Source organism: Ictalurus furcatus, chromosome 16, assembly GCF_023375685.1.
Source record: "Ictalurus furcatus strain D&B chromosome 16, Billie_1.0, whole genome shotgun sequence".
Lineage (NCBI taxonomy): Eukaryota > Metazoa > Chordata > Actinopteri > Siluriformes > Ictaluridae > Ictalurus > Ictalurus furcatus.
Window position 1 is genome coordinate 3,879,797 of NC_071270.1, and position 15,351 is coordinate 3,895,147.

General features: G+C 40.4%; 1 protein-coding gene across 4 annotated transcripts; it reads left to right on the forward strand.

The window, feature by feature from the left end:
* The first annotated feature begins 752 nt into the window (after window positions 1-752).
* On the forward strand, window positions 753-15,351 carry fbxw11b (F-box and WD repeat domain containing 11b). Of its 4 annotated transcripts, XM_053644814.1 has the most exons (14): window positions 1,268-1,327; window positions 3,438-5,105; window positions 5,767-5,829; window positions 6,621-6,840; window positions 7,973-8,159; window positions 8,815-8,905; window positions 10,007-10,144; window positions 10,809-10,927; window positions 11,098-11,347; window positions 12,599-12,717; window positions 12,930-13,040; window positions 13,772-13,850; window positions 14,039-14,203; window positions 14,307-15,351. In XM_053644814.1, the coding sequence occupies exons 3-13, from the start codon at window positions 5,779-5,781 to the stop codon at window positions 14,198-14,200; spliced, it is 1,527 nt and encodes a 508-aa protein (XP_053500789.1). In that variant the 5' UTR covers window positions 1,268-1,327; window positions 3,438-5,105; window positions 5,767-5,778; the 3' UTR covers window positions 14,201-14,203; window positions 14,307-15,351. The 4 variants fall into 4 exon arrangements, with proteins under 4 accessions (XP_053500786.1, XP_053500789.1, XP_053500787.1 ...); XM_053644811.1 differs by lacking the exon at window positions 3,438-5,105 and having other exon boundaries at window positions 753-1,327; XM_053644812.1 differs by lacking the exon at window positions 1,268-1,327 and having other exon boundaries at window positions 1,338-5,105.

Here is a 15,351-nt window from a genome sequence, read left to right on the forward strand (position 1 = left end):
AATGGAAGTATAGATAATGTGTTTAAAGTTTAAAAGGGGAAGTATCCGCCCAAAACGAATCTACTCAAGTGAAAGTTAAAAACTCAAAAGTTGCTGCTTTTAAACGTACTCAAGCATTTTTTTTTTTTTTTTTTTAAGTATGAAAGTATTATTTAAATTAAATTATGTACTTCAATTGATTAAGTAGGCAACAGCAGATGGTAACTTGGCTTGATTCTTGATCGTTTTTTTTCTACATTGATTCATTCGATTGGATGCTTTAAAAGGAAAAATTCCAACATTTATGATTTTGTACCAAGTATTTTTAAGGTTTAAATAATTTTTTTTTTTTTTTTTAATTTTGCTCTGGTAAAGAATAAATATCCCCAAACATAATACTTAAGTATATTAACAAAATACAGTTATTTAAATATTCCAGCTTTTGTTGTTTTGATTAGGAAATTAACTTCCTATAAGTAATGTTGTTTTGTGACTGATGAACTTTAATGAATAAGTAACCTAATAATAATAATAATAACATAAATAACAATAATTAATTTAAATCATATTTTAGTTAGTTATTTGATATAGCTATTTTTTTAAACTAGGATGATTTTCCTCCAAATATAATTTGTAAATAACAACAATAATGTACATAATAAATGTTAAATTAAATCTTATTTATTATAGCTGCTGAGAAGTTCATTAGCTATGCAGAATTTTTTCCTAAATTTATTTCATATATATATATATATATATATATGTATGTGTGTGTGTGTGTGTGTGTGTGTGTGTTAAATAATCATTTTTATTGTAGTTATTTGATAGGTTTTTTGTTTGTTTTGGACTCCTGAGGAATCACTCATCCTTGTACTTCCTTCAGCACTATATATATAAAAATTTTTAAATTTTTTTTATTAACAAGTTGAGAGGCTTTTAACTCCGAGGTGGAAGAATTTACCCTGAAACTGGCCGCGCCCACTCACTCACTCACACCAAAGTGTTCCGCGTTGTTTCACGTCCTGAAGAACAACCAATCAGAGGGCACATACCCAAATCAACCCGCCTTTTTAGTGAGTCGAGGGCTAATACAGTGCTTGGATTTTAATATATTTAAATTTTATTCATCTCCCCTCCCTCCTCCACCTCAGTCCTCCCCCCTCCCTTCCGGTTTCTCCTCTCAGGCTATGACGTATTGGCTGTGCGCGCCCCCGACACAGGGCTGGGTTTCCAATTTTTTTTCTCTCTCTCGCTCTCTCTTCTTTTTTTTGATGTTTTATTTTTTTGCGGCGCGCGGGGGCACAACAATATGGAGCCGGACATGGAGGACAAAACGTTAGAGCTCATGGTAAGTTTAACAAAAAAACCCCCAAAAAACACCAGATAGATACATTTATATTCGTAATGACAGAAGCAATAATAGAGCTTGTTTTAAGAAAGGGAAGTGCGGTTAAGGGTGTATGAAAAGATGGACAGGGAGAAATAGGACAAATGGCCGGCTAACCGCGTTAGCACCAACTCTAGGGCACTTTTAACATTGTAATATGACATAAATATACATTTTGGAACAAATTGACCGTTAAAATTAAACATATAACGGTTTATCTACGTGTTAGTGAACTGAAATGTAAGGCTGGTACAATACAATGTTTTAAACGGGTTACGTTTAAGGAGTATTAGTGTGTGTGTGTTTATAAATAAATAAATATATATAGTCAATACTCTTTTCAAATAAATAATACTCATTATGCGCTGTTAGAGAACGTGTTGTTTGGATACGTTGACTGAACTAATATAGGTTTGTTTTACGTATTTATTTATTTATCAATCTAGATCAGTTTAGCTAGGCAAGGCCCTGCGCTTTCATAGCCTGGTTTTAGGAATATATTTTATAACTTTATTTTTTCCATTACAGCACTTGAAAATGTGTATAAAACAATCACTTATCTTGTTACGTTTATCAAAATGGAGTAAGAAATGGATGTAAAATATACAGATATTACATTTATAGCCCAAGCAGTACGGTACGGGGGAGGAGAGAGGAAAAAAAACTGCAGCGACGTTTGTCGTGAGTGAAAGATGAAGGCTGAATCACAAATACATCAATATTTCAAATCTAGTGCACTAGATAGGGTGTAGTAGACCGCCGCGATTAATTCTGTTCGGAGCGCGCGATTAAAGGGAATACGGGGCCATTTGGGATTCAGCCCTTGCATTCACCATTGACTCAGCTAACTAAGCTAGCTACGTTTCACTGCGCCATTATTAGTTATATCCTCTCTTCGGATTTTTTTCAGACACGCCGATCAGATGTGTGTTTTATAAACACGTTTTATGTTCGCAGTAATGTTGTGAAGCACAACTCGCAGCCCTAGTCATAAATTAATCCGTCATTTGTTGCTTGTCTCCACGGTTGATGTTGCTAGCTAGATGCTAGCCTGGCTTGCTAACTGCGTAGACGGAAGTTAGCATAGCATAGTGTAGCAACGGGAAGCAAAGCTAGCACGTCGATGTTAACGTAATCGCATCCGCCACTGATGTATCATTCTTTTAAAAATCGTTTAATTAATTGATTAATTCAAAATTAAATGTGTTTGTACACCGTCTGTTTGGGTCGAAACGTTGTAGTTTACAGCAAACCGGTCGCGTTGCTAGTTGTGTTAGCTAGCTCTTTTTTTGTCTCGATATCCTGATATGATGACTAAAATGTAATGATGTATTAAAATAAACGGTTTATTCAGTTTTAAGTTGTGAAATACTTTTATGTCATATGATTTGGCTTTATCAGATAAATCTATCAGAATGTTGATGTCTGTTTGAAATATAATCATTTTATCATCAGAATTGTGATATAAATGGGTTTTTTTTGGGGGGGGGGCGTCTACAAGGATTCATTTGAGTCTTTATTAAAGATTATTGATGGACTTAAAAGATTATATGTGGATGTAAAGTTCATGTAGGTTGGCCCCCGGAAACCCTTCACATGATTAAAATTTTGACCTTTTTTAAATGACTTTATGACTTTATTTTTACTAGAAACACTTTCCTCAAACTGATAAAAAAAAAAAAAAAAAAATTCTCCTTTGGTTGTTTTCTTAATGAGAAATAAAGTTTTAAAGTCTGGGAAAGAAATTCAAATCGCATTCCGAGCTCATTTCGTTTAAATTCCACCGTAAGGCTTCATTTAGTTTAAAACCCTGACCTACTGATGAGGAGGAAAAAAAAAACATTACTGCGAAACTGTAACGAGTTTATGAGGTCACAATGGGAAATGAAACAGATCTCAGCTTGATTGATTTGTCCTGTGTCGTTTATCTGACGTAAACGTCACTAAACCCCGACCCTCGCCGTCGTCTCTTCGTCGCCTCATTCGCTCACTTCTGTTCTGTTGGATATATTTCTCGCTTTTTTTCGGTTGTTTAAACATTTGAAACCTTTGTCCTCTGTCCCCTGTACAGGTTTTTTATGATGATCTGATGGCACAGGAGCGGACATTTTGACAGCCACTATCCAATTACAAGCTGAATTGTTTACACTCGTGCCCGTTTTTTTCTCCGGCACGTAACTATCCAACGTCTTGATTAAATCGTCAGTCTCTTAGGTGCTCGGGTTTTAGATGCCGTTCTGCGGAATGACCGCATGTACCGCTGCGTTTTCATAAAAAAAAAAAAAAATAATAATAATACGTTTCCGTGTGGAGAAACGTTCATGTTTTCTTCGAGTCAGAATATCAACGTGTAACACCGGCCCGTATGAAACAGGCTTTTCATCATTTACGGCTGTTTATCGAGTGGTTTTTCTCCACACGTTTATCGTCTAGGTCAAACGGGAGTTATTACACGCGTGCTTTCGGACCTGCGTTTGTAACGAATCACCGATCGATCTGTTTTCGAACCTCTCGCTTGCGGCTTCACGTGTTAATCAACATGTATAAAACATCCGTCTGTTTGTTCACACAGTACCGTGTCTTGAGGGTCGTATCTGTACATCTCTGTCCACGTCTTTCTAATATCCGGCACGCGCTCGACGCTTTCGTGCCACGTCGTCCGTGCTGCAATGCCGGCGTGTTACAACGTGGAGCATCTCTGCCGTCAGTGGGGTTTTGCTTCCTGTTGCCATGGCTACAGCAGTATGCTCCGGAGTGGCCGTCGTTAGGTTCGTCTCGACAGGCAGAACCGAAGATGTTTGTGTGTAGGTGTACGCTTTCTGAATCGCAGTGTGAAGGATGAAGCGTGCGTGGACATCAGATTGGATTAGTGATGTGTTGATTTTTGTCTTTAGTGTTAAAAAAATAAAAAAGAGCAATCTGAGACGTTGAATGTACTATTAGATTGTCAAGTAGCTGACAAGCTGAGGATTTAATGAGCTCGACTGTGTTTCTGTAGTAATATCTGTGATGTCATTTTAATAAGAAATCCAGCGCAGAGGTAGTATAGGCGATGGTCCGACTCTAGACTCGAAGTCCCAGAATGCACCGTGGCTGCGTGACACATACGAGTTACGGCAGAGGCTCGGCTGGTTAAGGGAAGACGAGCGATGGCAGCACGAATGGTGAAGCTACGGAAGCTGATCTGTTTGAGCGGACTGCTAAAGGATTAAAGTGCCGCTGCAGCATCTCAGTGTTTAGCGGGGGGGTCGAATGATACAGTAATCAGAGCAGATGAATGTTGATTGTGAAATATATATATAGACGCATACACACAGAAAGAATAACAAAAGGAAGGTCTGCCACCAGGATCATCGCTTTTACTCATTGTTATGGCTTGGAAAAAAAAGAGGAAGGTTGTCACTGCATGACTGAATGGAAAGTTGAAATGGCTAGTGCGCTGTCTAATACACGCAGAAGGGAAAATACGGCTCATGTTTTGGTGAGCATTGTGCTTTTTCAGCTGCTGTCTCCAACGAAAAACAGAAAACCAAAAACAAAAAAAAACACTGGAATCAAGTTCTGACTGTGCTGTGGCCCGCCATGTGGCACGGAGACGGACAACCTTTTTGCTTTCTCCGTCCTGTGTGTGTAGCTGTAGGCTCCGCCCACTACTTCCACCTTCCACACCTAAAAGTGGCATGAGGGCAAAACGAGCTCGCCGTGTCATTGTGAGTAGCGATAACAAACGTAGCACGAGGTAAGGAATAAAAACACTCGGGGTCGTGCGTTGTTTGTTAAAGAACTTTTTTTTTTTTTTTATTCGATTCTAGTTAACGTTTAATGTTCATGAGCCAAGTTAGTTCCTGTTCTCAATGACGTTATAGCAGCTCTAATCTAAACACCGTTTCCTCACCAGCCTCTCGTTGTTTTGTGTGTGTGTTTTTTTTTTTCCTCTCTTCAAGTTAATAAGACAATTTAAAAAAAAAATGTTAGAGAAACCGCAAAACTCCCCTGAAGTCGCTTCTTTAACTTTGACTCATACAAATCTGACACCGGAGACTCCTTCAATAAACATCTCCTTACAGGTGTTTTTAAATCTGTTTATGTGGCGCGTACCTCCCTTTCGAGCGAAGGAACGAGGCGCTACCTTAGAAACGATTACGTGTTGGCGTAAATATAAACGAGCGCATCGATCTAAACCCGCGCTACAGTCGGAGCTGCTGTTAGAGAAAAACAAATCAACGCCTTCTGACCAATCCGAATCCAGAATTCAACAGCGCTGTGGCGTTCTACAGCAAGGCAGGGGATGACTCATTTACTTTGAGATTTTTAAGTCAAATAAAATGTTATGATGTTTTTTGTTTTGTTTTTTATGTATACATATATATATATATATATGTATGTGTATTTTCCTCCAGAACACCTCAGTTATGGACTCCCATACTGGAGAGATTTCCCCAAAGACCACCACAGTATTTAAGGTGAGGCTGAGCTCTTATCTGTCTAACTGTAAAGATGAATAAGCTGGAGTTATGGAAGTATAAATTGCGTGACATGATGTACCCTGACGTTACTGTATCTAGGCCTGTCGCGATTACTACTTTTGTCGGATGACCTTTTGTCCTACAAATAATTGAAATAATAATGTTACAATGAGTACATTACTGTAATATAGTGGATTCTTTACGCTTTAGTTATTCGTTGTCTTTGCAGAAAGAGCGTATTCGCGTACGTGACTCACCGTTCTACCTACTTGAGTTCATGCTCGTGTACCTCCGCGTCATTTTTGTCTAGCCAGTCGTAATGTTGTATGTAAATGTCTGATTAATCTCGTATGTGTATAGGATATGTTTGGGTGAGTTAATGAACCCGCTAGTAAAGCGCTTCAGTATACCGCTGGTCATTCACGCTACCGCTCTCGCAGCTTGCTTTCTAGATTCTTTACAAAACATATGACGCACACGTATTCGATCATTTATGTATGTTATAGCAGCGATAAAGAGACGTTATGTAGCTAACTAACTAGCTCACTGTGTGTTATTGCATTTATTTTAGAAATCCTTTTTTAGGCTAGGCAGTTACACGTGACCAGGCATCACGTTAGCGCGCTTTACATGCCCTGTGGGATAGATAATGAATATAGGAGTCATGCAGGTCGGAGAACTTGGAATATCAGAGTAATGAGAAAAAAATAGAACTACTCGGTGTAACCAGGAGTCATATCGAACCAGGGTTCAAAATCTCTGTGAAATGAACCGCGCCCTGTTTTCAGATCACTAACGGACCCCTACCGGGCTCGAGGAAGCGGCCGTCGGAGGGCAACTACGAGAAGGAGAAGGACGTGTGCATCCAGCTGTTTGACCACTGGTCCGAGGCCGACCAGGTGGAGTTTGTGGAGCATCTGATATCACGCATGTGTCATTATCAGCACGGCCACATCAACTCCTACCTCAAACCTATGCTCCAGAGGGACTTCATCACGGCGCTGCCTGGTATACAACACGCACACATGCACACACGGGCATTTGATGCACTCTGTATATGGATTTTATTCTAGTAAGATTTTGACCACATGTGTACAACTGTGAAGGGGGAAAAAAAGAAAAGAATTTTTAGGAGATTTTAGGTTTTGACTGTATCGAGTGTGGCTTTCACTTCTCTTCGTTCTGTTACTACCGTCGGCCATTGAACTGTGTAAAGGTGTGCACACGCGCGCACACACACACATACTTAGCAGAACTTCTAAAAGCTAAAACTTGTTCGTACTTTTCCAGTGATTAAAATCCTGCCCTCAGATTACACAGCCTGTGTGATATGACCAGATAATCATATCACAGTGCGCTTTGGTGAGGTATTTTGGATATCGTTATTATTATTATTAGTAGAAGTAATATTATCACCTTGTTTTATAGGAATTTTGACATGAACGGAAGCAGCAGAGTTAACATAAAAGTGTTAAATGTATACTTTTTTTTTTTTTTTTTTAATAGAGTGTATATAAAAGCAAAAATAAATGCATTTTTTTTAGACATCGAACTGCCGTTGTTTACACACTCACCTTCATATCTCGAATACATCTAGAGAATTCCAAGCAACGTTGACTAAATGTTCAGCAGTTTCGTACATGGCTCCGTGTCTCTTAAAATGTCCCGCCGTCGGCGTGATTGCTGTCAAGAGCCATGCCGATAATGTAACCCTGTACATTCCTGTACAAGTCTCCAGAAGATCTAGAAGACTCCTACTCAAAAATAGACTTTCAGTAGGTTTGACGGAGGCACGAGCGGTTTCTAAAATTCACACGCTAGCTGTAATAGGAAAAGTCAGTTAGTACTCGGTAACAACTAGGCGTTTGAGACACAATGATACCTGAGGGCGCAGTGTCACATGGTGCTGTACTGATCCTGCTATTTACTGTGGTGTTGCACCGGTTAATTTCTGAAGCGACGCTCCAGATGATCACGGGATACGTGCGGCAGCCATCTTGTGTACGTGTACAAGTAGGTAAAAGCAAGTGTAACTAAGCTTTTATAGGTGTAAAGGTGCTCTAAGTGAACATGTGGCTGAAGTTAAACCAACCCTGGTTTTCATACCTGTGTTTCTTCTCTGTGTGTGTGTGTGATGCAGCTCAGGGTCTGGACCACATAGCGGAGAACATCCTGTCGTTCCTGGATGCGCGCTCGCTGTGTTCGGCCGAGCTGGTGTGTAAGGAGTGGCAGCGCGTCATTTCGGAGGGAATGCTGTGGAAGAAGCTGATCGAGCGCATGGTGCGAACCGACCCGCTCTGGAAAGGCCTCTCCGAGAGACACCAGTGGTGAGGAGTCACGGTGACGCACGTTCTACTTCGCTCCACACATCTCCAAACGTCACGTACGATAAGATTCACTCGGGTTAAAGCAGCCTTCAGTGTAGCGTGCAAACAAAACGAGACGCTCACCTGTGCATCATGTGCCTTGCATTCAGTCAATTTATGGCTGTTTTTTAATTAATTTTAGTGCAGATGTAGTGAAATGAAAATGCAAAGCACCTCCAAATTACTGCAATTTAACCACAACCAAAAAAAAGCTGATTTCTGTTGCTGTCGAGGCTGTTTGCGATACAGGGGTATCAAGATATCAATAATACGTGTATATATATATTAAGTGCATTTAAAAAAAAACTTCCGTAGAATATGGATTGTTTTTAAATGCATGAAATGATTACATATAGTAACTGTATCATTAATTCATTTTAAGCTTGGCTTAAAAAGATGCCTTTTAAAAGATTTTCCTGAGAACAGATGAGCTCTACTTTCCGATCTGCAGCTTTTAGTCAGGTGTTTTTTATTTCCACGTAAACGCGTCTGATGTGGTTTTCACTTTCAGCCACAGTTTCGCCTGAGAAGTCGGCACGTCGACATAGTTGTTTGTGACTGTTTCTCGACTCGGAGGACGCTTTACCGATAAAGTGACCGTGTTTCTCTCTTACAGGGAGAAGTACTTATTCAAGAACCGCACTACAGAAGTTCCGCCAAACTCCTACTACCGATCTCTATACCCCAAAATCATTCAGGACATCGAGGTGAGCGCAGGACCAGGACCGCCATGTTAGTCAGCTTGAGTAGTGCGGTGTCTGATGAATTTCTTGTTAATTAATTACTTAATTAATTAAATAGCATGCTTAAGTATTCGTTCGTTCCTTCATTCATTCATTCATCCATAACTTCAAATGCTGTTTGTTTAAATTATTTATTTTGGTGATTTTTGTTTATTCGTTTCCTTCATTCATTCATTTAAGTGCTAGATATTTATTACAGTTTTGCTTATTTATTTCATTGAACTTATTTATTTTGTCGATTTCCGTTTGCTTCTTCATTCGTGCGCTCATTTAGACGTTATTTATCCATTTGATTTTATTTGTGGATTTTGTTTATTTATTAATATTCATGCATTAATTAAAAAAAAAAACAGTAAATGTGTGTTGTAAATCAACAGATGAAGTTAAATGAAATAAATTAAAAAATTGTAATAAACAGAACATTTAAATGAATGACTAAACAATAAACGGATAAATATATTTGAATGAAATAAAAAAAAGCTGTAATAAACAGAACATTTAAAAGTATGAATTAATTAATAATTAAGCTAAAATCACTGAACAAAGAAAATTAAATTCATAAAGAAAGTCATCAATAAATATATAACAATAATTTTTATTCATTTATTTAATTCAGGTTTTTTAAAAAATTTTATTTACCTTTATATTTATTAATCTTTTATTTGTTTGCCATAGTTTTTCTTATTCAACCTGACCGCCTTTTTTCACCAGGCAAATATTATTACAAGCACATCTCTTGAGTGTTTAAATGACTAATTTGTTTATTTGTTCGGTGAGTATTTGAGCCTAGTTGAGTCCATTAGAAAACCTAGTGGGCGGGTAACAACGGAAATAAATAACCACGTTCTGTGTGCGCGTTAATCCGTTTTCCATTTTTCTTTCTCACGACGTGTGCATGTGCAGAAGTATAAATAAGCCTTAAAAATAAAATGTCAGATTCAGTTACGTTTACTAAAACAAATGAAGAAAATCTGAGATATTTCTCCCAAACAGTTGCTGTTATAAAATGATTAAAAATAATTACAGCGACCTTTTACTAATTAATGAATAATTTCCTGTGTCCAGACCATCGAGGCGAACTGGCGCTGTGGACGACACAACCTTCAGAGGATCCAGTGCCGGTCTGAGAACAGTAAAGGAGTCTACTGCCTCCAGTACGACGACGACAAGATCATCAGCGGCCTCCGAGACAACTCCATCAAGGCACGTAACACAATAATACACTAATAGTAATGATGATAATAATAGTCCCATCCGGAATTAGGGTTACCACTGAGAACCAGTCTCCGCTACTTTGTTTACTGCCGATGCTGTGTGCAGCCATGTTGATTTGGCTTCACTTGCTGAACTCAGATATAAGGAGTCTGTCCTGTGTTCCCAAGTCGAAATTCCTAGTTGAGGGGGTGTTTGTTTGTTTATTTGTTTTTTCCTAGACACGGCATTGATATGCCCTAATAACTAGTAACGGCAACCATTATCATGAAAAAGTAGCGAGCTTCAAATCCAACCAGCAAATGAAAAAAAAACGTATCTAGGTAATAAAGCTGGCTAGTTTGTTGAATTCGGGATTATTTGCATTCATTAGCTGGTCAATGCTATTTAATGAATTGGTCTAGCATTGTGTTCATTTTTATGTTCAGCTACAAAACAGTGACTGTAAAAAGGGGTCTAAGCTGATTTGATAATGTCTGAGTTGTTTTCATTAGTCAAGTAGTGTTGGATAGATGTTGGGTGTGTTGATATCCGTGTATATGTCAAGTGCGGGTATGTACAGCCGTAGATTGATTTTAACCAAGGAAAAATGTTGATTTGGATGAATTGTTGAGTTAAAATGTGTGTGTGTGTGTGTGTGTGTGTGTGTGTTCAGATTTGGGATAAGCAGTCTTTGGAGTGTTTGAAGATTCTGACAGGACACACAGGGTCAGTGCTGTGTCTGCAGTACGACGAGCGAGTCATCGTTACCGGCTCCTCAGACTCCACTGTCAGGTTTGTTTCGTTTTATCTCTCTCTCCCATGGTAACCCATCCTTTTGTTTCTTCTACTCCTCTGTCTGTTTCACTTCTGTCCACTTTTTTCACCTTCATGCCTAGCTGTGGCGTAGTTCGAGCTACACGAGCAGTGCTGACTTTGCCTCTCCCCGACTCTCTTGCCCACAGGGTGTGGGACGTGAACTCGGGCGAGGTGCTGAACACGCTGATCCACCACAACGAGGCCGTGCTGCACTTGCGCTTCTGCAACGGCCTGATGGTGACCTGCTCCAAAGACCGCTCCATCGCTGTGTGGGACATGGCCTCGCCCACCGATATCAGCCTGCGCCGCGTGCTCGTCGGTCACAGGGCTGCCGTCAACGTGGTCGACTTTGATGACAAGTACATCGTCTCTGCCTCTGGAGACCGCACCATCAAGGTGAGCGCAGTGAGCACTTCTTTAATCTAAATCTATGGGGTGGAAGGAACTTGATCAGCATTTAAGCTGTTAATAAGAAGTCCATGTGTGTTTTTGTATTAGAGGAGAAATTCATCATCAACGGTGCCATCTGCCAAATATAAAAAATAAAAAAAAAAAGCCATGATTTGGGAAAATAACGTGCCAAAAGAAAAAAAAGTTCCAGTAAAAGATGCTGAAATGCACAGAAGCCACACCTCCTTCCCTTGGACTGGTAGAGAGACCATGCCGCCTTTACAGGAACTGACTAGCATAGAAGCCACACCTTCACTGGCACTGATACAGAGGCCACGCCTCCTTTACAAGAAATGACAGAGAAGCCCTTGATAAAGTTTTAAAGTGCCCCAGAAATGACAAATTGCTCTTTCACATTTTTTTTTCCTTCCTGCCCTTTTAGTACGAGACTATTTCTACCAAAAAAAAAATTCTCTTCTCCTTCACTAATCTGCTGCATGGGCGGGGTGTATACCGAATGCTGTTGTGTAAATAAGTGGATCATTCCTACACGCCACCACGCTGACTTCCTGTTTCAAAAGGAAATACTTCAACATACAGAATCGAATCGTGCCTCCCAAGTCATTTCATGAGGACTTCAAATATTAAACCCTAGTTATAGAGATGCAAGTGTGTTTATTAGATGCACTGTGTCTCATCACTGTTAAGTCTAGTACACCATTTTGAAACTGTTCATGTCTTTAAAACAAATCCATATTTTTATTTTTAAGACTGTTTTTTGCGTTTGTTTGTAAAAGAACCGAAGAGCAAGGCTTCCCTGTTGATGGATAACAGGCAGCAGCCTTTTTCCATTATGCTTCACGTCCAGCAGAGGGCACGGTAGAGCAGCTGAATTTATGATCCTGAGTCCGCTGAGACTCTCTAGAGTTGAGTTCTGCCAGACTGCGGCGTATCGGTTCACCTCGGCTGGAATCGCGCTCCGTCTCCCTGCCCGTGTCTCCCAGACTCTGGATTTTTCAGCCAGTCGGGATTCCAGGAACGCACGGCCCTGGGAAAGCCGCCAAATCGTCCTGCATAGGGGGGAGGGGGGAGGAAGAAAAACATAGTGATTCCATCCTCTGAAAACATTCCGCAAATAATAAGGCAGGGCTGTGTGTGTGTGTGTGTGTTACATGATCCAGCATTTTAAGAATTAATAATGAGGCTCAATGAGACGAGGTGATCAGTGGGTTAAAGTTGAACTTGCTGCCTCTGTAGGTGTGGAGCACGAGTACCTGCGAGTTTGTACGCACTCTGAATGGCCACAAGCGAGGAATCGCCTGCCTACAATACAGAGACCGGCTCGTGGTTAGTGGCTCTTCGGACAACACCATCAGGTGTGTGTGTGTGTGTGTAAATAAATAAATAAATGACTTATGTTTAATGTTCAGTGTTTAATCTGGCTGTCCATCTCTCCCTGTCAATTTGTGTGTAATGAAATCATGTTCGGTAGAAATGCACCGGCTGTGCTTGCTCAGGAGTGAATTTAATATTCATCCTTCTCTCTGTTTATTTATTTATTTATTTATTTATTTATTTATGTCTTCAGGCTATGGGATATCGAGTGTGGCGCCTGTTTGCGGGTTTTGGAAGGGCACGAGGAGCTAGTGCGCTGCATTCGCTTCGACAACAAGCGGATCGTCAGCGGCGCCTATGACGGGTAAGAACCGCCCAGAGAACGATGCGTCCTGATTATTATGACGACTAGGCGTTCAGTGTGACTTTTTATTTTATATATTTTATTTATTTATTTTTTTCAAGAAAGAGAGGAGATCCGTTCTGAACACACATTTTAACCCATATTCATTTGGCTCTTTAATAGCTAAACGCTCCCTCGAAATACATCGACGAAAATATTTATTACGAGTCCTGTTCTCGAAGATGGCTGCCTCCATACTATAACGTTCCAGCCTTGGGCTCCACTAAGTTTTGGTTTGTTTATACGGTGCAGTGACTCTCCCTGTGTTCAGGGTGCACGTCTGCGTGACATCACTGAACAACTGGACATGATTTACACTTTAAATTTGTTCACCGTCGACTTGCTCAGGACGCATCTGCTTGTGGTGAAGCTCAGGTAAATTGCTAGCACGTTTCAAGAGACAGGTTCTGCAAAAGCAAGGCATGAGCAACAGCTGTCAAGTTAATTTAGACGGATTAGATTTAAATGGAATAAACGAACGGTGATGAGAAGGCAATACGCGTGCCTGGTGCTTGTTAGGGTCGAAGCTGCAGCGACGAGAAGGAGCGAACGTCAGACGTGATGGCTTGTCCGATAAGTTTTCTAATCGTTTGCACGGAAAGTAAATGAAATGTCGCTGAATATTTTTTTCCAATATTGTCAGAAATGCCCGTGTACGTGGTGCTGAGATTTGTGTGTGTGATTTTGTGCAGAAAAATTAAAGTATGGGACCTGCAGGCTGCATTGGATCCACGGGCTCCAGCCAGCACTCTGTGTCTGCGAACACTGGTGGTGAGTCACCTCAGGACACACACTAATGCACTCATACACACTCATACTCTCATGCTGCTTTATTTATTTTTATTTTTATCTCATCCGTGACCTATATGTCCTCATCAAAGTGCAGAGCAGAGACAGCTACTTGAACTAAGATGGATAAGTGTGTGTGTGTGTGTGTGTGTGTGTGTGTGTGTTTGAAGGAGCACTCGGGCCGTGTGTTCCGGCTGCAGTTTGACGAGTTCCAGATCATCAGCAGTTCCCATGACGACACCATCCTCATCTGGGATTTCTTGAACGTGTCTGCTAACGGACAAATGGAAGGGCGGTCGCCATCACGCACGTATACATACATATCCAGATAGCAGGTAATGAAACACACACGTTGTGCCCTCAGCTGTCTGATACTAATAGAGATGAATAGACTCCTGTTCTACTGCATTATACTTAAGTGTGTGTGTGTTTGAACAGGGCGGCCCAGGAAGCGTGCGGAGTGTGTGAGTGTGTGCGCGCGGGGACTGTCCTGATGACCGAGTCTCTGTGGTTAAGTGTGCCAGGATCAGAGGTCGAGGAACGCCACCCCCCTGTCCTCCTCCCCTCACCCCACCGTCCTCTCTCTCTTTTACTCTGCTTCTCCTCTCCTTTTTTTTTATTTTTTATTTTTTTTAGATAAATTCTGAGCCCTTCTTGAACACACACACGTGCAAACGCACACCGAGCAACCCTCTCTGCTGAGTAGGAGGAAGAGAAGATGGAGAGAGGGGGACACCACTGAGAACGAGTTCACAGCTCCGCCTTTACAGCAGGCCTAGCCCCGCCTCCGGGCCCAAGGACTATTTATCTCTTGATATTTTTTTTTTCTCTCTTTTTTTTTTTTTTTATTGTTTATTTTTTTGGTTGGGGGGAAAAAAAGAAAACAGTGGAAGTGAATCTTCCGTGAGGACTGTGTTTGCATGAATGAATGATGGGACTGTAAAAGATGGTCATGCCTCGTTTCTGTCTTTATTGTTTTGCTTTGTTTTGTTTTTTATTGTTGTTTTCCTTTCTTTCTTTTTTTGGAAATTGGGAGATCAGCTTTGTTATGCTTCTTTTGTGGTGACGTACTAATACCTGTAGTTTTCTTCTTTTCAGACCTCCCCCCCCGAGTCTGTCGCTCTGTTCCCTTCCACGTCCTTCGCTAGCTCTAGTTTTATCTCTTATCTCTTCTTCCGTCTTGGTCCCTTTCGCTGTCTGCTCGTCTAGGTTCCGAATGACCCCCTAACTGAACGCAGTTTAGTTGTAAACAGAAATGTCTCGTCTCAAATGGTGTTGTATATTGAAAAGATTTTTTAAAGGAAAAAAAAAACATTATTATTATTATTAATAAGAATAAAGTACTTGACTGTGAAGGAGTGTTAACAAACTGGCAATGTTTGCATTTTTAATTTTTTGGTGTGTGCGTGCATGTGTGAGAGCGATACTTTACCAAAACTATACTCTATACCTAAGTATTGTATTAAAGTAAATTTAAATGAAA

Excerpts from the sequence above, each read along its gene's own strand:
- fbxw11b (XM_053644811.1), top strand. The coding sequence starts at position 1,289 with ATGGAGCCGGACATGGAGGACAAAACGTTAGAGCTCATG. Across the intron at positions 13,041-13,771 it reads GTCAGCGGCGCCTATGACGG|AAAAATTAAAGTATGGGACC; the intron begins GTAAGAACCGCC and ends GATTTTGTGCAG. Across the intron at positions 13,851-14,038 it reads TGTGTCTGCGAACACTGGTG|GAGCACTCGGGCCGTGTGTT; the intron begins GTGAGTCACCTC and ends GTGTGTTTGAAG.